Source organism: Stigmatopora nigra, chromosome 5 (genome assembly GCF_051989575.1).
Source record: "Stigmatopora nigra isolate UIUO_SnigA chromosome 5, RoL_Snig_1.1, whole genome shotgun sequence".
Lineage (NCBI taxonomy): Eukaryota > Metazoa > Chordata > Actinopteri > Syngnathiformes > Syngnathidae > Stigmatopora > Stigmatopora nigra.
In genome coordinates this window covers 12,831,643-12,853,299 of record NC_135512.1, presented here as the reverse complement: position 1 = coordinate 12,853,299, position 21,657 = coordinate 12,831,643, and the positions used below count along the sequence as shown (strand labels likewise).

At 37.3% G+C, this 21,657-nt stretch overlaps 1 protein-coding gene across 4 annotated transcripts in view; it reads left to right on the top strand.

Moving 5' to 3' along the window:
- lrp8 (low density lipoprotein receptor-related protein 8, apolipoprotein e receptor) overlaps nt 1-21,657 on the top strand; it is a 76,775-nt gene that overhangs the window by 16,641 nt on the left and 38,477 nt on the right. For all 4 annotated transcript variants that reach the window (XM_077716506.1, XM_077716505.1, XM_077716504.1 and 1 more), the window contains exons 3-4: nt 9,720-9,842; nt 18,925-19,053. In XM_077716506.1, the coding sequence (XP_077572632.1) occupies nt 9,720-9,842; nt 18,925-19,053 (252 nt within the window). The remainder of the gene's footprint in view (nt 1-9,719; nt 9,843-18,924; nt 19,054-21,657) is intronic.

Here is a 21,657-nt window from a genome sequence, read left to right as displayed (position 1 = left end):
AATTTGCGAGTATCACACATTTTTCAATACAGAAAACACATTCTTAAATTCTAATAGCTTTTATTTTCATGATTTATGAATTAATGTTGAAATTAGGGCAAAAATACATCAACACACTTTTGAAGGAATTTGTCGGTTCATACTGTATGTTGAAGATACTGTATACAGTTCTAAAATCAGATACCCAAACCACAGCAAACTATTTGCATAATATTATTTGGGACCTCGTTAAATTAGCCTAATCCCTTAAGTAATATTAATATTAAATTAATATTAATTATTATTTATTATATTATTATTATATTTATTATATTATTATATAAATATTAATTAATATTAAAAGTAATATTTTCATATATTACAACTCGTCATTTAACTAATGATATCTAATGTGTAATGCACGTCAAACTGTTACAGTTATACCTGTACACATGTCCAGCTTCTCATTCAGATCCATCTTAACAAATCAGCAAGGAGCAATTTAAATTTGGCTGCATGCGGCACACCAAAAAAAAAAACAAGCATAGGGCGCTTAGCGGACACTTTCAATCCTCTGCAGGGAAAGGATGCTGTGTTAAGCTGCCGCTGGAGTGTCCTGGTGCCTGAGCAAATCAAGGCACATACTGAGTGCTTATCATAATTTGAATTTAAATGATAATGTGTTCTACTTCAGCCTTTGTTCCCCAATTGGTTTTATTAAGGTAGAAGAAACTATCAGCACAACTGTGTATTGACTTAGGGATGTCTTTTGCTGACTGTTTTTCAATGTATTTATTTATTTTACAATTCACAAAATTATTAATTTACTTAGGTTTGCGTATGAATAGATTCCCTTTAGATTAAAAGACTGAATCAATGTCAAACACCTGGAAAAAATGAAAACAGAATGTAAGTCAATGGATTGTCAACTACCTATTGCAGTGCCCCTCAGCTTTGGCACATATGTTTTGTTGGATTTTTATGCCTGAAACAGGAGAGCCCCGTGAAAACCCACAAAGTCACATAGAGAATGTAGGAAGATGCAGGGACATTACACGGGAAGATGTTTTTTCTTTTTCTTTTGATAAATTCACTGAAAACAGTATTGTCAGATCTACATTGCTTTTGCCCCCTGACCCTTAACACCACTGTCCAGGTTTTCAATTTGTTAACTCTCTTACCTGTGGTGTCCTCAATCCAGAAAAGTAGAATTTAGCACATTGGTCTCTTAAACATTTGCTGGAAATGTGCACTCAGCCATGCGCTTTAGCCGACATCCCAACGAGTCATGAAATGAGATTTTGGCTGCCGTCGTGACATTGCCTGCTAAGAAAGTCACATCTCACTCTGGGTGAATGCCTCACTGCTTTACAATCCTCCGCCCTGACCCCCAACCTTAGCATGGTCATGCCTAACCATCACTAAAATGGATCGATGGAGCTGAGCTCTCTAAGCTGCCTTGTGTCAATATAGGACATGTTGTGTGCTCGATCAATGAATAAATAATATTTAGGAGTTGGAGCTTCAACAAATACAATACTGAGGAAAAAGCTTTTAATGCATAACATTTCAGTCTCCTTCTCAATATCTTGTGAAATTGATTTTATTCCGTTCCTCCGAAATATTTATCACACTTTTTTATTTATTTATAGAAAAGTTATTGATTTTTTTGTGCTCAAGCCTGATTTAGCAGCATATATTATTATCTTTCCTGTCATTTCTGTTTTTGAGCGGAGTTAGAACCACAGTTAGTGAGTGTTAAGTGGTGTAGAAGTCAAAGTTGATCAACTTCTTTTGAAATCCTAATCAACAATTCTCTTGGAGCCACATGAAAGGCTTTTTGTTGTGTACAGTAATGAGTACATGTTTACTCGTGTTCAAATTTATTACTAAAAAATGTACTGAAAACTTGGATTCTCTTTGCATTTACACAAGGATTAAACAACAACAACTTTACCTATCGAAACATTTGCATTTTAGCAGTATTCATCTCTGGAAGATGTGAAGCTTTGTGTAGCATTTACGTGCTGTGTCAAATGTTTCCTGCTGCTTCTGCAGAAGATTACAACATGCTGCAATAGCAGCATGTGCCATACTCTGCCCTTTATTTGTAATAAACAAATACATAAAATCAATGAATGAATGAAAAAAACACTGTTTCAACCATAACAATGTGAAAAATCCTAATTTAATTTTGCCATCAGCCCAAATTTAATTTAAATAAAAGAAAAAACTAAAACCTGCTTCATGTCCACATTGTCACTTGAGAGTTTTTTTTTTCTGTGGCTTTTTTTTGTTTACATTCGGCTTTTAGCCTTCCATTATTGGGTTATTGAAGTAACCCTGTTATGGTTGACTGTGTAAGCATTTCGAAACCTTGATATAATCACATTACATTTTTATAAAAATATGACTACTATTCCTTTGTCAACCCTTTTTTAATCTGAGTATATGGTAATTGTCACTGCTCTCAGGCGATCCTTTTTGTAAAGTGCAAACGTTTATGTTCTATGCAAGCTCCAGTCACAAAGAATATTCGTCTCTTGAGTCCAGAAAGAAGTTATTCATAAAAAACAACAACAATGCAAAATACAATTTAGCAAGAAGGAAGCTCATAAAATCATTAATATAATGAAACATTTAGACATTTAATCTTTTAATGACAATGGAAGGATAGTGGTTGAAAATAGAGCAAGCAAGAATTTTGCAAGAATTCAGGCACAGAGTTACAAATTTGTGGGTTGTAGAATAGGGCTATTTTTGTCATTATCTGCATCATTATTGTGCAATGTCACTTTTATTTCAACTTTAGCACTTATTAAATACTAAACCATTTGCGTATCCAACATTGGTCTGAAATAACATAAATAATTGATAACAATTAAAACAAGACCGCCCAAATGTTTTGAAAACATGAATATATGTTTTGAAGAATAGACGCTTATAAGTATATCCATTGTCAGGTGTGAAGCTTCCTTTGGTCCTGGGCAGACACATTTTTGTGTAAAAGTAGGCAGTGCACTAAACACGCACGGTACTCTGGTTGAACACTAAATTTTCCCTAGGTATGTGTGTGCGCGTGAATGGTTGTCTATCTCCTGGTGCACTGTAAATGACTGTCCACCGATTCAGGGTGTTCCCCACCTGGTGCCCAAAGGCAGGTCGGATAAGCACTAAACCCCCCACAACACTTGTTAGCTTAAGCGGTACAGAAAATGATTGAACGAATGCGTGTCTGATGTAAAGAATGGTATTAAACTGTTAGAACATTAAGAGATGCAGGCACTGTATTTGATTTTCAGAATTATATCAAAATGCTGTAAACTTTGGCCGACGATAAATGATAGACTTAACAATTTTCTCTTGGAGTATCTTGCGTTAGTAAGTGTTCTATCTTCCTTTTCCACAACACTTGATGTCTGGCATGTAAATTTACATCCGTTACCCATTGTTTGTGCCGAATTGCACACAAGAAGTTGGTCTGCATTTTACTAAGTGATGGGGAGGAGGCATTTATAAAGTCCTCGACCAGTGCCAGGGACAGAAAGAGGACCAACATTAATCTAAGAGTTCAATCCTATAGTTGTCACTTTGTGTGGGATGGGGAGGGAAAGGGGCCTGACACTGACTTAAAGGCATTTGGTCGGAACAATGGCTGCATCTTTGTTTTGAGGCAAGAAAAGCCAAAAAGGTCACAGTTGAACCCCACTAAACATTTCTCTCACACTTTTTCATTGTCTTTAATTTTCTCAAAAGACTTGTCTTTTTTTTTACTTCTTTCAAACAGTGAATATAATTTACAGAAAGCAGAAACCAGATCCGAAACGTAAAATCTTTAGAGTGTACACTTGGTAAAAATAACTATTTTTCATTTCATTAAAAAAACTAATTATTTTGATTTGTAAAAACAAAATCTTCTGTCATTAGACTTTTAAACTTATATGAAAAATGCAAACAGATAAGGTCAGTTCATTTTTATTCAAAAATTTAAAAAATGTGTCAATATACTGTGAATGTATATTTGAGAATAAGTGGAATTAGAAAATGATTATACATTATGGTTACCATGCTTATATATAGGAGGTACTGGTAATCAATCCATATATCAATCCATTCTGCTTATATTATGTAGTAGTGGTCCATTTTCCTGACTTTTTTTGGCAAGCAGCATGGGATCAATTCTCTCTCAGTGGTGGTATGATTGTGAGTGCAAATGGTTGTCTGTCTGTTTGTGTGACTGTGGCGACCAGTTTATGGTATAGTCCACCTTCTACTCACAGTCAGCTGGGATACAATTTAACAACCTATGACCCTGACAAAGTTAAGCGCTGTTAAGACTACGGCCTATAAAATGTGGTCTCAAAAATGGTCTCAAGACCAAGACTGTTCTTGAGTGTTACAACACTAATAGACAGTGCAGTATTGTATGTGTGATCTTTGAAGCTTTGTTTACATGGTAGACAGAACTCTGCTGTCTGGTCCTTCTCACCCACACACCCTCATTGACTGAATAAGGACTTCCTTGCATTTTGATAGCGCGCCTATCTTAAAAGAATACTAATCATCAAGGCCTTATCCTAATTCAGACTTCATTCAGTCACGGATGGTAAACAGTAAGTGGAGACACATAATAAATGACTAGACCCATACCAGAAAGCCATGTTTGCTCATCAAAAGAACTAGATCTGGTAAGCGACATATACGTTTACCGAGCTCTTTATAAAATCAAATTCACTGGCACACTCTCACAGGCACACTCTGGCAATCAATTTTTTGAAGTTGTGGTCCAAATTCTTGTGCATAGACTTAGTAACCCCTTTTTACTACAACATGATTTCCTGAGGGGTGAAGCAAAATGCCTCTCTAGCCCTGATGTCTTCTTTTGAGATTATTGCTGTATGAGACTGGATATATTTTTCCTCCCATCCCTCTACCTTCTCTCAAACTAATACTTTTTAGTTTTTCAAACACAAGAATGGCCTGGGGAGTAAATGAGACAGTGCTTTTGTGGAAGTGCATGCCAAATATGTGTGAAAATGTGACTATTATGGGAGTGAATACGAGTGCTCACCTTGCAGCCACATTTACAACAGTTGAAGTGAAGCGAGAATAAGGATGTACAGAGAGTCCTTGCCAAGTAGCAGGCATTTGTATTTTGTTCACTGGAAGCGGAGTGTGAAACTTTGATGAAGAGCGATTTGCATCTCTGGATGGCTATGAAGAGGTCGGCTTTGTTGGTTGCCACCAAAAAAGTTGCTGTCTTCAAAAACCTGCCAACCTCATCACCAACTGGCAGCCACCCTCTGCCCTTCACCCTACACCCTCCTGGCATCACTTTTGTCTGCTTCTGCCAACAGCTATTGCACCATTGTGTTGTGCAGCCAATAGTACCTGCTGGGAGTCCTTTCATTGATAGTGGCTGGGATTTTTTTTTTAAACGATTATCGGGACACCCGCATACAACACATGCAGGCATAGCTTTAAAAAAAAGTACAGAGGAAGGCAAAAGCTGCAGTTCCTTTGTAAAATGGATGTGCATCATTTTCTTCCAGATGAAAGAAAACCCAAGGTGGTCATTTGATTGTTCAAAATATATTTTTTTAAAAATACAATGAAATCAAGTCTTAATGAAGGGTGATGGTGTGTGACCCTGTGGCTCAAAAGAGAAGACAACATAGTTGAGAATGTGTCCGTATTTGTATTCCAGTGGGCCAGGGTAACCGTGGATACACCTAGGTAACTGGGAAACATGCAAGGAAGGAAGTGAGAGAGTGGTTATATCACAAACGTGCCCTTGATACCACAGTGATTAAAAGCGCTACACATTGAGAGGTAACTTCAGGTCATTTGTAACCAAAACACTGATCTATTACCGGATTAAGGGTTTAGGAAAAAGGTTAGCATTGTATGTTAATTTACTTTTATGTACTAGTTATTGTACATGGCAGACAACATGCTCAATGATATCCCATACTATAGATAACTGTTTAGAAAAATGTTGCAGATAATATCACCAAGCTCAGCAATAACATCTCAGTGCTGGAAAAAAAAAGCTGATATGCATGTATTCCACTAAGTTAAATACGGAATGAGAATCTTAAACTGCATTTGACAAAGTTTTACTCTCGTGGTGCAATGGTTTCCCAAGTCAATGTAATTTCACGATGAAGGGCGGGAGTTGGGCTGACGATTAGCGTAGTATCTGATGCTATGCGATGTCGCCATGTTGACCAAAAATGCGATGAATGCTCACGTCGAAAGAAAACAAAAAACAAAACAAAAACACCTTTCCCCTACAACCTTTAAAACCGAAATGCAGAAATGAGCAAAGGATGCAATGAGTATCTGTGAAATTCAAATTCAAAAATTCTCTTATTATAGCTGGAGGTTTTCTCTGCAGGTAGAAAATGGATTTTTCTATTTGTATGTCGATTGTCAGCAGGCTCCAAATGCCCTTGCTCATCAAAATCCCCTAAGTATCCTGCATGCCCCAACCTCGACATTGCCACTAATTGAATCCAGTGGGTACACCATTTTTGACAATAAGCCCAGTTTTAATTTGTCATGTGGGCTGACCAGCAGTGCACTGCATGTGTGCATTTTGGGACATGAATGGCAGTAGTAGAGAATGATGAAAGCGCAAAGCTCACACACAGCAAGTGTTGATTCACAGAGCGAGGATGGATATTTGTTTGCTTGTTCAAAAATTTGTTTTCTTTGTATTACCTCATTCCTTGTACTAAAAATATATTGTGAATACTTAATCAGTGAGTTTTCCATTTAGCCTGAGAGCTTCCACAGTACACATTGTATTGCACATAAGTGTTATTGTACATAATAATTTCCACCTTTGACTAAATTAGACTAAAGATATTATTAGTAGTAGTCTATTCTGTATTTTCATGTCAGTATAATGTACACAATTTACATATCTTGATCTAGGGTGGTTGTTTTGCTTTTACTATTACTACAGGGGCACATAATATTGTTCACCTTTTCACTTTCACTGTCACTTTGTATGTGCGACTAGTGTGACTGAATTTAATGACATGGTTGAAAGCACTTCCTGACCTTCTCCAACATTTGGCAAAAAAGCAGTCCCCTAAATCACATCCTCATGAGAATCTGATGAGCACTTGGTATTTGTATTGATGAGTGGTTGTAGAGGGAATCCATGGTAGTTATTCAGAAGCATGCATATTATTTCTATACATTTTTTTCTATAATGAACCTACTCAAATGTATTGCAATCCATGATTGTCTTTTCTTATACCACTTAAATGTGCATTGATTTGCTTTAAAGGTTTATCCAGCTATGACCCACTCGCGATAGGGAACATCTAACCCAAGGATTTTATCAAAAGAACGACTTTGTTCCTTATTCCCCCCCCAAAAAAATATCTGCTGTCCCTAAAATTTAATAAGTTTATAAACTTCTAAATGTTTTAATATTTATTTGAATTGTAACTGTTGGAACCACTGAATACAACAAACAAGCCCAATTTAATATATGATATGTTTAATAGTAGTAACTCCTTGCGTTCTCCTGTCCTCTTTGGGTTTGTTGGCAATCAGCCAGTGATCAATGGACACACCTTAAAATATAAAAAACTACATCAGTACTGAGAATGAGTATTTTTTTTAAATATCTCGACAAATTATGTTGTTCTCACATGTTTAGTGGGAACTCTGTGTCTGCATTTCCCTGCAGATCTTCCCCATGTTGGCGCTGTAAGATGTGACTTTCATCTTCACACAAGACTGTAGAGTCTCATTGGTAATGCGGGAGTGGTATTTGGACTTTATAATGTTCTTGCTTGAGAAAATGTACTCGCCTAAATAAGTTGAGCCAAAGATGGATATGACTCCAAATGCATACCTTTTCCTGTTTATATAAGTGTTAGGAATTGCACTCCATGTTGCAAATGTAAGTTTGTCGGGTTGGTGTAGTTTTTCCATATCACTCCATTTGTGGTCTTTAGTGAGAGTAGCCCTCTGACAGGCGACTTCTTCAAGATCCGCTGACAGGGATTTGAACTTGTTAACACACAAAACTTTATCTGCAATATCGGCCAGTTTAATTTCTAGATCAGGCTTACTTATCCTGTGAATGCAGATGTGTTCAGCAGGGATGGGTCGCTGTCCAGCAGTGCGACAGAAAAAGAGAGAGTCTGTTTCTCCTTTCTGAACTCGCTGAATCTTTCTCCAAATGCAGCTTGCATTGCAGTAATGTCCCATTGGGAATAATCACAATTTATGTGATTGTTTGCTTCTGTGAACTCTCAGCGAGGGGAAGTGAGAGAGCGTGCCATTTTGTACATCTCTGGCGAACATTATAATCTTGTGCTCAAATGCCCAATTCTCCTCCAGCATATGCAGTGCCGTGCTTCCCTTTCCTTGGAGATTTTTATTCAGCATGTTAAAGTAATTTGTCATGTACACCATGAAGTACAACCTTTCCAGCCAAGATGGGTCTTCCAGTTCAAGATAGCTGAGGAAGCGTTTCAGCACCTCCCCCCAGGACAGCTACTGGACTCTGTTGTGTAGTAGATCTGAATACTTGTATTCGACTTCTAACAATGAACAAAACGGTCGGTGGCTTAACCCATTCGCAATTATTTTGTCCACAATCTTTATAACAAAGTTCATTACTTCCACACATTCAGTGGGAAATGTCTGTGCGCAAAGTGCTCCTTAGTGGATAATGCAGGGAAACGTCATCAGATCTCGGCCCAGTGATTTTTTAAGTAAATTCACAAAGCTCTTCTGTGTTCCTCTCATACTTGGCAGCCCGTCAGTAAACACCGACACTAGGTGACTGGTGTTTGTCCCTTTTTCTTTTAGACAACTCACAACAGTAACACAAATGTCCTGCGTTTGGCCCCTAAGCGGTATGAGTTCAATCAGTTCTTCCTGCGGTCTATCAGCATCTGCATACCTGCATAACAGTACTGTCTGCTCAACATCGTTTACATCAATTGACTCATCACAGGCAATTGAGAATGTGTGAGTTGAATTAATGTGATCTATTTGCTTACTGCTGATATTTGCTGCCATTTTAATGGCCTTAAAGGTGTTTGCAGAGAGAGGCATGTTTTACATTTTCGGAACGGTTTTCTTTTTGTTTTTAAAGTCAGCGAACGTTTCTTTTATATATTCTCCATCTGTGATTGGCTTCCCCCTCTTTACAAACTCCTGAGCTGCCAAAAACAAACAGCTCTTGTTGACTGTGGAGAGCTGGTTAGATTCTAACCATTTTAAATACAAAATGTCTTGTCCAGTCTTTACTGAAATCAAATGATTTCATATTTGTTGTTCATGGCTTAAAATTCATAAATACATGATATTTTTTCATTCATTTATTCAAGTTCTGAACCACTTATCCTCAAAAGGGTCGCGGGGGTCGCTATAGCCGATACCAGCTGACTTCGGGCACAATGGGTGCCCTGAATTGGTAGCCAGCCAATTGCAGCACATGAGGAGAGGGATAGCCATTCACACTCACACTCATACCTAGGGGCAATTTAGAGTGTACAACCAGCCTAACATGCATGTTTTTGAATGTGGGAGGTAACCGGAGTACCTGAACTAAACCCACACAAGCCCGGCAAAAACGTGCAAACTCCTCACAGGAGGACCGACCTGGGATTGAACCCAGGATCTCAGAACTGTGTGGCCAACATGCTATACATCGTAATTTTCTCATCAAATTTTCATTAATGTATGTTTTGTCTTTACAGCAAAGAAGACATGTGCAACCACAGATTTTTCCTGCAAGAATGGACAGTGTGTTCCTGCTAGATGGCGCTGCGATGGAGAGCAGGAGTGCGCAGATGGTTCCGATGAAGCTGATGCAATATGCAGTAAGTAGCTGACCAGAAACAATTCCTGTAAAAGAACAATTATACATGGAAGAGCAACACTGACAACAAGAAGGCCAGGCACACAGCTGGTGGTCACGTCACACACACAAACAATATAAGTGTCACACAGCATAACTGCGTATACTGTAAAGCTACTTAAAAATCCTAAATACATTCCTTAAATTCTCGAGAACTATAGATACAAGTAAAATTGATCATGTTGCTAATATGTTCAATGACAAATAAAGATTTTCAGTTTTAGCTCAATATGATGAATAATTAATTAAATTCTCGAGAACTATAGATACAAGTAAAATTGATCATGTTGCTAATATGTTCAATGGCAAATAAAGATTTTCAGTTTTAGCTCAATATGATGAATCTTCAGAAGTTAGATTTATTTAATGACATTTTCCGTCTGCGATCTGCTTGCCACCAAGCAGATTGGCCTGGTGCCCATAGGTAGCTGGGATAGGCTCCAGCACCCCTGTAGTAGTAGTGTTCTACCCTGTGCCTGTGTTGGCTTTCTTTGGTTTACTCTTCCCACATCCCAAAATATGCTTGGTGCAAAATGAGGCATACATGTTTTAAAATATCCTCATGAAAATATAGATATATAGATATGTATAGATGCTGTTCTCCTAAGCAGCCTCTCGCATACTCGACCACCCGGATGGCCGCCCGACGGAACCTTCTCGTATGCTCGTATCTCAAATTTGCCCCGTATCGCAAGGCAAAAATTGGGACACGTCAGGGTATTACTGTTTAAGGAGGGAGTTTCCCATCCATTTCTACATGCGTAAGACAGACAACCGAATTGTCAGCATGTAAAGCATAAAGACTCAAGGTTGTGCTGCTAATTTTTTTTTTTTTTAAATAAACGAGAAGCAAGAGGTGAGTTCTATTGTCTGATGGTTTCAATTTCATGCATGAAGCAGTGGCAAGGATAATTTCCCAGGAGGCTTTCCTCTTTCTATTTCTCTCTCACACTCACCTTCTCTTCATCTCCTTTACTCTGTCTCAGTATGGCCTCGATTCACAGGATTGACGAGAAAGTAAAATTAAGAAAACATAAATACTACTATAGGTGATATTAAAGTCACAGTAGGCACTGTAATAAGGTAACTCTTTTAAAACTATACTTTTAAAATTTGGTGTTGAATTTGCAATATGCAAAAATTCTAACTAGAAATCTTTGATAAAATAAATGTACCAGATGTACATGTTTAAAATTTTAAAACCCTTAACTTGAACTTTGCCATATGAGTGATCTTTTTCATCTGGTGTATAAATCTTGGCAAGAACCTGTTTGTACGATGTGTGCTCATGTGATTGCCAACTCATAAATTATGGATGATACTGTAATGATTTCTGTGTCACTATAAAGACAAACAATAAAGGTCGCTGTCTCAGTCTCTCATTCACGCGCTCTCTCCTCTGTCTCACATTCTCACATATGTTCCTGCCAACTCATAATTCTAGGCCTTGATCTTTATTTTTCTGCAAAAGCCAATTACACCTTTTTTTCCCTTTCCATTTTCTGAACGTTTTATCCTCACTGGGGTCGCGGGGGGTGCTAGAGCCTAGTCCAGCTGACTTTGGGCACGAAGTAGGGCACACCCTCAATTGGTGGCCGGCCAATCGCAGGGGACGAGGAGACAAACAACCATTCATGCTCACACTCATACCTAGGGGCAATTTTGATTAACCAACCAGCCTACCAAGCTTGTTTTAGGGAGGAAACCAGAGTACCGTATTTTCATGACTATATGGCGCATCACATTTAAAGGCGCAGTGTCAGTAACGAGTGCTATTTCAGTATTTGACACACACACACAGGATGCACCGACTTTAAAGACGCAGCCTATCCCAGTTGACTCCGTGCCAGAGGGAACCGATCGCAGGGCACAAGGAGACGGGCAACCATGCACACTCACACCTATACCAAGGGGCAATTTAGAGTGTCAAATCAGCCTACCATGCATGTTTTTGAAATATGGGAGGAAACCGGAGTACCCGGAGGAAACCCACGCAGGCGGGAGAACATGCAAACTCCACACAGATGGACATGACCTGGATTTCAATCCAGGACCCCAGAGTTGTGAGGCCGCCGCACGAGCCACTCGCGACACCGGGCCGCCCTTCTACAATATTAAACCCCAGAAAAAAGTAACATTATTTCTTGTGTGTGGGTGTGTTATGGTTAAAAAAAAAGGCCAGTCAATTTAACTTTATGCAGCACAAAACACAATATATACAGTTGTGGTCCAAAGTGCACAATCACTAGCGAAGAACATAATGTCATGAAAAATCAGAGTTGCAGAACTAACTGGAAACTCAAGAGAACCATGACATTCTGTTCTTCACAAGTTTATGTAAACTTTTGACCACAACTGTATGTATGCTCTCAGTGTTCTTGACAGCCACCCGATGCTGTAGTGGTTATTCCGCCTGCCTTTAGTGCGGACACTATGGGATCGATTCCCACTTGGGAGAGATCTGGGCGTGAATGATTATCTGTTTCATTGTGTCCTACAATGAGCTGGCAACCAATTTGGGTTGTACCTCACCTGCTGCTCGTGGTTGGCTGAGGTAGGCTCCAGCACCCCCTGCGATCCTTGATTAGATAAGTGTTACGAAAGATGGAAGAATGTTCTTGAGACATTGATGTTGAAAAGAGCCCAATATAATCTAATGCCCTCAGGTACAATACACTAGTTTATACTCAAATTTACATTGATGGTTTGTTTTGAAAATTACTAGAAATACTGCTAATTATATGTAGATAAGACTTTAATTTTGTATTTGAGTTGAAATACATATTAATTAGAATTCTAAATCATTTTTATGAGTATTGATATTGTCAGAGCACATGAAGTAGGTGTGCAGATAAATCTTTTTTGTATTTGCATCTCAGTGCTGATTTATCTGCCTTCCTGAACAACTAACCTTCAAAACATCAAATAATTAATTAACTAGTGATTTGAGGTTAAGAATCAAGAAGTTTAATTGGATGTTAAAGGTACATAGAATGTTAAATTATAATAGGATTTGGCATGGATGCAATTCCCGACACATGGCATATTGTTTCTTGTATTGTCGTTTTTAAAGTGAGTTCTTTACCTCCTAGTCTAGATTTTAGTTGACATAAGTGAGGTTCGTTTTTTTCTTTGTTTGTATCTTACGAAGAGGATCATCTTAAGAAAGTATAGTTTTTGCAGCACATTAATCACAAAGTAAATCGCTAGTGAGTGAGGATGTCCAACAATTAATTGAAGTCCAACTGTTCATGATCAATATTGGTATTCTTAGGTGAATAAGTGTCAATTTAAATTTAATACGTTTGTAATGTCTATTACCCCTTCACTTGATTGCTACGCTGCAGTAAAGGGCAAAATACCTCAACACATTTGAAAACAAGCAAAGCACTTGACATTCCAGGAAGATTTTAGCAAAATAATTGAAAAAAAGAGTAAATAAGAGTCTTCTATTTGTGTTTTGACAAAAACAACTTGCATCATTTTAAGGATATAGGTCATTCGGGACTATGCATTGCAAATGTCAAAACTGAATAATATTGAAGAAAATCCAACCCTCGGAACAGACAATCATGTACTAGAGACTTATAGTAAGGAGCTAGAGACATAGTGAAGAAAACTTACTTTCCCAAGCTGCTTCTCAGTTCCATAAACCACTCAACTCTGAGAGATGCCTTGCTTTATTGAACGCAGTTCACAGGCAGGCCATTACTGAACAACAACTAACCTTCAAAACATCATGGAAGTTGTTACAGCACGGGCATTGACAGTTGTTTAACTGTCAACGCCCTTACTGTAACAACTTCCATCAACTTTAGTGGGCGAAAAGACCTCTAAGAACATGTATTGTTGTGTGCAGGTTAAAAACAACATTCAAAGTTCATTTTATATGTTATTTATTTATTGGGGTACAGCTCTAATCTTTTTATTACTTCCTAGTTATGCTATTTCGTTTAATGTGTGCTTCAGTTTTCTTATGAAACATGACTCTGTATGACCTTTGAATTAGTGACCAGCCGTTACTGGTCGTCATTTCTCTTAGTAGATAATTATAGTTCTGATATGGCACTTAAGTGTAAATTTTCCCTTCTTTTTCATAAGCTTCACAATATGGAACCAGCATGCCGTTTTGGTTACTTAGTGTCATTTAAAAAAAAAATAATAATAGAAAATGATTCAGCGTACTTCTGGCCAAACTATGGAAACACTGGTACTCCTACTTTCAAAATGATTTGGTTCCAAAGCTTGCTTAGCAGTGTTGTTTACGTAAATTCTCTAATTCATTAAACGGTCCTCCAGAATTTACCAACTGAACCCTTTACAAATGATCAAAGTGTTCAACTTTTGCATAAAAGATTTGAGAAACCCTCAAAAATGAAACAAAATTATAAACAAATCATTTGTTAATGTATTGAAAGGAGTAACAAACATGCAAAAACATTTTCTATTCATGCAGGTGCATAAATATAAGGAGGAAGCTATCGTTAGAGAGAGGACACGCACACATGCACATAAATAAAGATCTTATCAACTTCAAATTAGGAATTCAAAACAACTGAGCAATAAATAATTGATTTTTCAGAAATGATCAACTCTGTCAATATGCTCTTCAGTTTCTTCCTCCTCTATCCAAATTAATATAACAATATTTGCATCTCATCGTTTGGTAAAGAGAGAAAATGCTAAGCTGTCGTCACTTTTAATGCCTCCTTTTGCTTCAATATCCTAGCAATGGTAGACAGGTTATGGCCATATTGCCTTACAATATCAGTCAGTGGATTAAGTTGCACCAGTAATTTTCCAAGTTGCGTTAACCACGCCCAAAAAACTTTAAAAAAACAAAACAATGGAGTGTTTTTGTGAGACATCCAATGGGAACAGGTATAATGCAGCAACAATATCAGAATAAAATAACGGAAAATGTCTTAACGTTTTGGGTGATATTTTAACTTAGATATTGTTTTCATTGGAAAGGTAATTTGCATATCAAAGTGTAACCTGAGAATTTCTTTCGTAGAATCATTCGTAATTAGAGATACCACTGTTTAAAATGTGTATCAAAAATATGAGTAATATAAGACACTAATGAGGAGGAAATATATATTTAAAGGTGGTGTTTCCCAGGAGTAAATACTCTTAACGATGCAGAATAGAGTTATTGTGGTAACTAAGGGGCCGGGGGACATTGACAGACCCAGGTTATATACACTATTCATGATTTCACATTAGCCAAACGCATTTTACCTTCATTATCCAGCCATGAGTGACAAACAGGAGATCATTTGTAATGGTTTTGAAGGATTGGATTTAAATTCCACATACAATTTCACCAACAGTGAACACAGCCTCACCTCAGTGTACCTTTATGTCCTCATTCTGCTTTTGCCATAGTCATTAACTTATGCTGATATTCTTCCATTTATCAGTTTCTCTACATACACTTAAGATTCCGTGTTCTTCCTCTCATTTCCCGTGACTTTGATCCCAGACACTTGGGCCCACATGCTTCATCTCCTTAAAATAAAGCAGTAATAATTGCAGATCAGTGTTGCGATGCAAGCCACTAATCAACACTAACCTTAATTTAAAATGCAATCTGATATAAGCCATAATCACTTTGAATGAATTGGATTTCTCATTCAAAGGACAAAAGAAGGGTGTAGAGCTGGTGAAAAAGAACGATCGGGATGTGCTTCAGTTTTTCGACCTGGATTTAAATCTAGCTTAAGTAAAATTTTGTGGGTTTTTGAGCTGCATTTCTTCTTGCATTTCTATAACATACATGGTGGTTCAAGACTTTTAATGTTTCTGTTGCAAGTAAATTGGGACAGGATCAAATTCATCTGCCATTTTCGGGTGGTAAAGTGGTGGAAAAGGGATGGATGAATTTATAGAGGGTCAAAGCAACTGTATCAGCACAGTATAAGGAAAAAACGAACAAACCCAACATAGCCACAAACATACTATAAATATACTTTAAAATAAACTTGTTAAACTGGATATGTGCCACCTTTAATGAGAGATTATGAATTGCATGGTCAAATTGTGGGTTGTTGCATTTTTGGCAATGACTCTACCCAATTAAAATGCATACAATTCTTGCACTTATTCAAAAAATGCATTTCCGGGTTAATGCTTCTGGGACCCACTGGGCTGTTGAGCCGTCAAACTATATATATCAACACAATATGCACACACGTTTGTGTTTTATTGTGTTTTCTAACACGACCTAACTTCATTAATAATACATCATGCAGTATATACTCAGTGCATTCATTTGATTGGGAGTGAGTCTCTCCTGTAATTTATTTCTTGTTTCTGTTCCATGTTCTCTTTCTGTAGCCATCAAACTTTTCTTTGACTGACCCTCCATATTTTTGTAGTTCAATAATAATTGAACTATACAAACAATAAAAAGCTATTATTGATACTATTGCTTATGAGATATGTTTTATTCCAATTTGTTTATTTTATCAACTCATCATTTTATTAAAAGGGTAAATAACTCCTGCAAAGAGCATACAAGTATGAGAGCATGAAAATACAGATATACAGTATTTCTAGTAAACACAAGTGCATGACAGTCCATTCTCCTTCACAAGCCTTCAAAAGCAAGGTCACACTTCAGTATGAGGTCAACGTCTCAGCATGACAATATGAATCAATTTTACCACATGAAATCATTTGACTTCATGAGTCTTTACAAGGTGAACAATTGACTGATCCATACGTTTCTATGCTCAAATGGATCATTGACAGTCAACCCAAGCTTTTTTTTTTTTCATTCATCTTCCATACCGCCCCATCCTTGAAAGGGTTGTGGAGGTTGCTGGGGCCTAACCCAACTGTCCTTGGGCGAAAGTCAGACTAGACCCAATGCTGTCAGTCATAGTGCACACAGAGACATAGACAACCACTCACTCTGCCACCGAGTGGGAATCGAACCCAGACTGCCCTTACCAATGTCAGGCGTCCCCATTGGGTGGCTAGCAAATGTTCTCAATATAGAATATTCTTGTGTGGTGAAAAAAAGGAAACGAGGGCATTTACATTTTAACCCTCTTATGTCAATGTCAACTTATTGTGTGTGGACACCACATTTATGTTCATGTTGGCAAAACCTGTATACCAAATGTTAATATTGTGGCCTACATCAGCCAAAATGTGGAGTCCAGATCTGTGGGTAACAGGTCTTCAGAGGTTAAATGCAAAATTCTTTCTAAAATGGCAAATTAATATTCAACTCTTACGAATAATTATACCTTCAAGCTATACGTTCATTACTTTGAAATAGTCCTGTGGATACAGCTATTAACTCAAGATTTCTAAAAAAAATATGAAAGCATAAACTTCTGTTAATGTCAGAATAGTATGTATTTTAGACAGTCTACTTTTATAATTGTAGACAATATATCTTGTTAAATTATCATGTAGTATATTCCTCCCACATGCTTTTGTTTTGACAATATATCATCATACTGTGACACACAGTAATTCAAGGGCGACGTATATCACCTGCCAGCCTCAAACACACGTCTCATGTTAAATGAATTATCTCTGCGTTAGACTGTGAGGCTATGAACTGTCTAAATCAATCAGTGGTGAGGTTAGCTCAGATCCCAAGAAGGCTGTGGAAGAGCAGTAGTGGTGTCATGCTAAAATGCTCCAATTCCCTCCTTCCTTGTGGAGGGAAATTAAGAAGGTAGTTAATCAAAAGTTCATTAGCATACAGCGCTGAGCTCGGTCCACCCCTACACCCTGCCCATTATAGTCACTTTGGCAGACATTGCGGGGAGAATAACAATTCACACCACTTTTCATTGTGAATGTCTTGGAGTAAAACAGACTACCTTGGCCTTTAGTGTTAAATTACTTTTTTGACCTCCGGGCTAACACAACTTGTTTAAAATCACCTATTGTTTATTTCCAAAAACACATACAAAAAAATGAAATAACTTTGTACTATATTGTTGAATTGATTTTTCTTCAGACACCTTTACAATAAACTAAGTAAATCAAATCAAAGTAAACTAGAAGAAATAGTATATGAGTATTGCAAATAACATTCCTATCTTGTATATTGCCATTTTGACATGTTTGATTTTAGGACAAGAATGGCTTATATATTATCGCAAATTCACTATTTCACCATTTTTTCCAGCCATTAATTATGAATTTGTTTTTTTAAGTTCATAAAAATGTGAAATTCCACACTGAAACACATAAGCGGAAGCCACTCTTGCTCCCAAAAAAGTTGCACACACATTGACATGGTATACATGACTTGTTAAGGGAACCCAAGTTCTCAATTACTTGTTTCTTTCAAAGTCATCTTACAACTAAACAATGTTTAATGGTTGCACTTGCTTCCATTTCAAGTGGCATTTAAAATGTTTTCATATTTCTGGGAGAAAATATCAGATGACGACAAAACAATAATATCTCACTATTTACTGCAGTTACTCTAACACCCTCAGGCATATTAAAAAATATTATAACGGCGTGCTAGATGACACTGCCCTCTTTCCAGCTCCCTAGAGCTACTACTTACTTTATGTACATAGGAAAACACTTTGTAAAAGTCGAAGGGCCGACAATTCAGTTGCGTATATAAGTTATTCAGTCCTCTCAGTCGGACTAACTATATGTTTCCTTTTTATATCATCTCTCTCATGGGAAATGCACTGGACTTTTTACGTTGTTGTTGCTGTTATTTAACAGCATCTACATTTACAGATTGCATTGGAGAAATGTTATTTGTGGATTTTTATATACATATATAGAGGACAACTGTTAAAATAAATATTTATGGCAGAGCCATGATTTGCAGCACTTCTCGTCTGAGGTACATATTTTTACACGCTGCCACCAAGTTGCCTAATAGCAATTTGTGCGAGTTCCAGGTGCTGATCACAAGCAGCAGACACATTTGAGCAGTAATTTTAGCTAAAAGGTTTCCAGTTTACTTAACTGTTTGAATGCCTTGCTGGCTATCTCTATTCTTTCTCCCACCTTTCCACTCATACATTTAACCTTTTCAACAGACCGGCAGACCTGCCCACCAGAGAAGTTTGACTGTGGTGGAACGGCAACCAAATGTGTTTCATTGTCATGGCGATGCGATGGAGAAAGAGATTGTGAGAATGGGGCAGATGAAGAGCACTGTGCTGCAGGTGAGTTTATCCACATAAGCAATTCTGGGTGTCAAGAGAGCTATAACAATGATTGAACAATTCCTCTTTACACCTTCAATTCGACTCGCACTGTAGAATGGTAGTGATGATTTTGATGATAACCTAACATTGGACCGTGAAATCCTCTCGGTCAGCGCAAGGAGTAAATTTCTAGCAAAGTGAAGGATTGTAAAGTTTGGCCGATGATAAAATGTCTCTCAATAGTGAAATTTACAAAGTAGGGATAGCTGTTGAAGGAATACTTTAACAATGACAAAAAAATGGTGCACTATCAATACCAAACTAGGGTGAGCTTTGATATACAGTCGTATTTCTGCTTATGAATGCCTCTAGGTACGAAATTTTTAGGCTACAAATCCCTTTGATATGGAAATGACCGTCCCAACACATTTATTTGAAAATTGTCCTCGTAACACTATTGCGGCTTGCTTTACTTCCGCTTGGAGCCTCTCAGAACCGCAAATACTCTGTTTTGGCTGCCCTTTGTCGTTCTTTATTTAAAAGTATTGGTCTGAATGAAATGAATAAGCAGGCCCTGTTATTCATCGAAAAAGAGAAGAAAAGAAAATGGCGGGCCGTTAACTGATATTGCAAGGCAATACAATCGACCGTAACCATCCTGCCAGCATTGCTACTCTATTGAAGCAGAAGGAAACATTAGAAGCGACAACTCCTTGGCATGGCCACTCTGTACTGCAGGAAGAGAGGAAAGACTGTTAGGCCTTTGTAGTTTTATTCAATGCTGAGTTGTTTTGAATTCATAATTTGAAGTTGTTTAGATATGCGTTTATGTTTAAGTGTTCGTGTGCTAACGTGCACATTTTATGTGGGTAATGTAAGTGTCTTAGTTAATTGGTTCACGTTGAGTAGTTTCTGGTAATGACCTAACAAAAAAATTATTAATTGTTGGATTAAGTGTCAGCTACTAAATATTACAATCATATTAGTTATATTAAATAACTTTTAAAGCAATCAATTAAATTTTTATTGATATATTCTTTTGCATGTGTAGGAACGAAAGCATGGAGTGCTTTACATTCTTGAAGAACAAAAAAGACTTAAAATTATCATGATGTCAAAATTCCTACATCCAAACATTACTCACTGTTAAAAGAATAAAAAACACAAATATGATTTAATAAATGATGTAGAATATTATTGTTGTGCTTTTTTCACATTTTGTTTCTAACATTCCTTATTAAATCCAAATATAAATTTGAGTTTGAAAATTACACACAAACGTTTGAACTTACTTTCAAATGTATATAAATGGCAAACCAATCTTTACCTTCAACTCTTTTCTTTATACATGTGTGCCTATTTTATATTCTCTTTAAAGTCTCCATTCATTCTCATCTGTAGATACAAAGGGTAACGAGAGATGATTTGATCATTATATTGCCTCACATTTACCTGACCTGTGTTAAAAGGAGAAAATCATGCTCTGAAATAATTCATGAATCTCTGGATGATGATTGATTTTCTGCCCAGTTTTGATCGCGTATGTGGAGTGACTTATTAAATAATGTGTGGATCTTTGTTTGATCTATCGTTTAAAGGTAAAAGTGATGAAAGGCGATTTGGAATTTAGGGGAATCTACCTTAAAGCTCACATATGAAAGTCCACTTGAAGTGCATTTTTCCCCACGTTAGTGTATTTCTTTTTCAAAATAAATTGATTAATTGTTTTTCTATCACCTTCCATGTGTTGCTATGTACAGTAAATGTGCTCAGAACGTACTTCTGCCATCAACTGCCATCTCAGACTCTTGTCTGAGAAACTGCTGTGAGCCCAGGGGTCCTGTTGCTCTTTTAACTTTGATGTTACAGTACAGCCGCTACAGCAGGATCAATGGCTCATTGGTATTGTTGGTGTTTTAAGGCAGGGAACCAAAGCGTTTGTTTCTCTGTGACGTGTTCGGAGGAAACAGAGGGCAAACAGTGAGAACAATAATGCAAATTATACCCCCTAAAAATAAAGTATTTTGTTCCATAGTACTGTAAATGAATCCTCTCTTATATCAGAGACCAAAGAAACGGCAATGACAGTCAGCCCACACACAATGTCTTCAGCAGGATTTAGCGTCTTGATACTTAAGTGTCTTACGTTGACTTTTTTTTTTATTATTACATCCTCCATTTTTAATCCTTTTGACGGCTTGCACAGTGTGTAGGTGGAATGTAATGCAGCAGTGATCACAAGGAAGCTCTTATGCACCCAAAGGCTGTTGCACTTTTTGTTTTAGGTTCAAACAGCATCAATCTTCCCAATGTTACCGTGAAATCATGAGCCTCCAATGCATTCATTGTCAGTATGGCCTCGAGATAAAAGATGGGATGAGTCAACTTTTGCTCCGAAAAAAGGAAAAACAAAAGATCAAAACACAGGACAATCATTCTGGCATTGCTGTTTTCCAAAGAGTGTGGCCCAATTGCGCATACTTCTGCCTCACATGCCATCATTCCAGTTTTGTATCTCTCACTTTTTCTGTGTAGTAGAAGCATGTTAACCCTACACTTGTGTTTTTGCAGCTTTTCTTACATGTCACAACATTATTTGATTTGCAATTTAGAGTGGCCAAT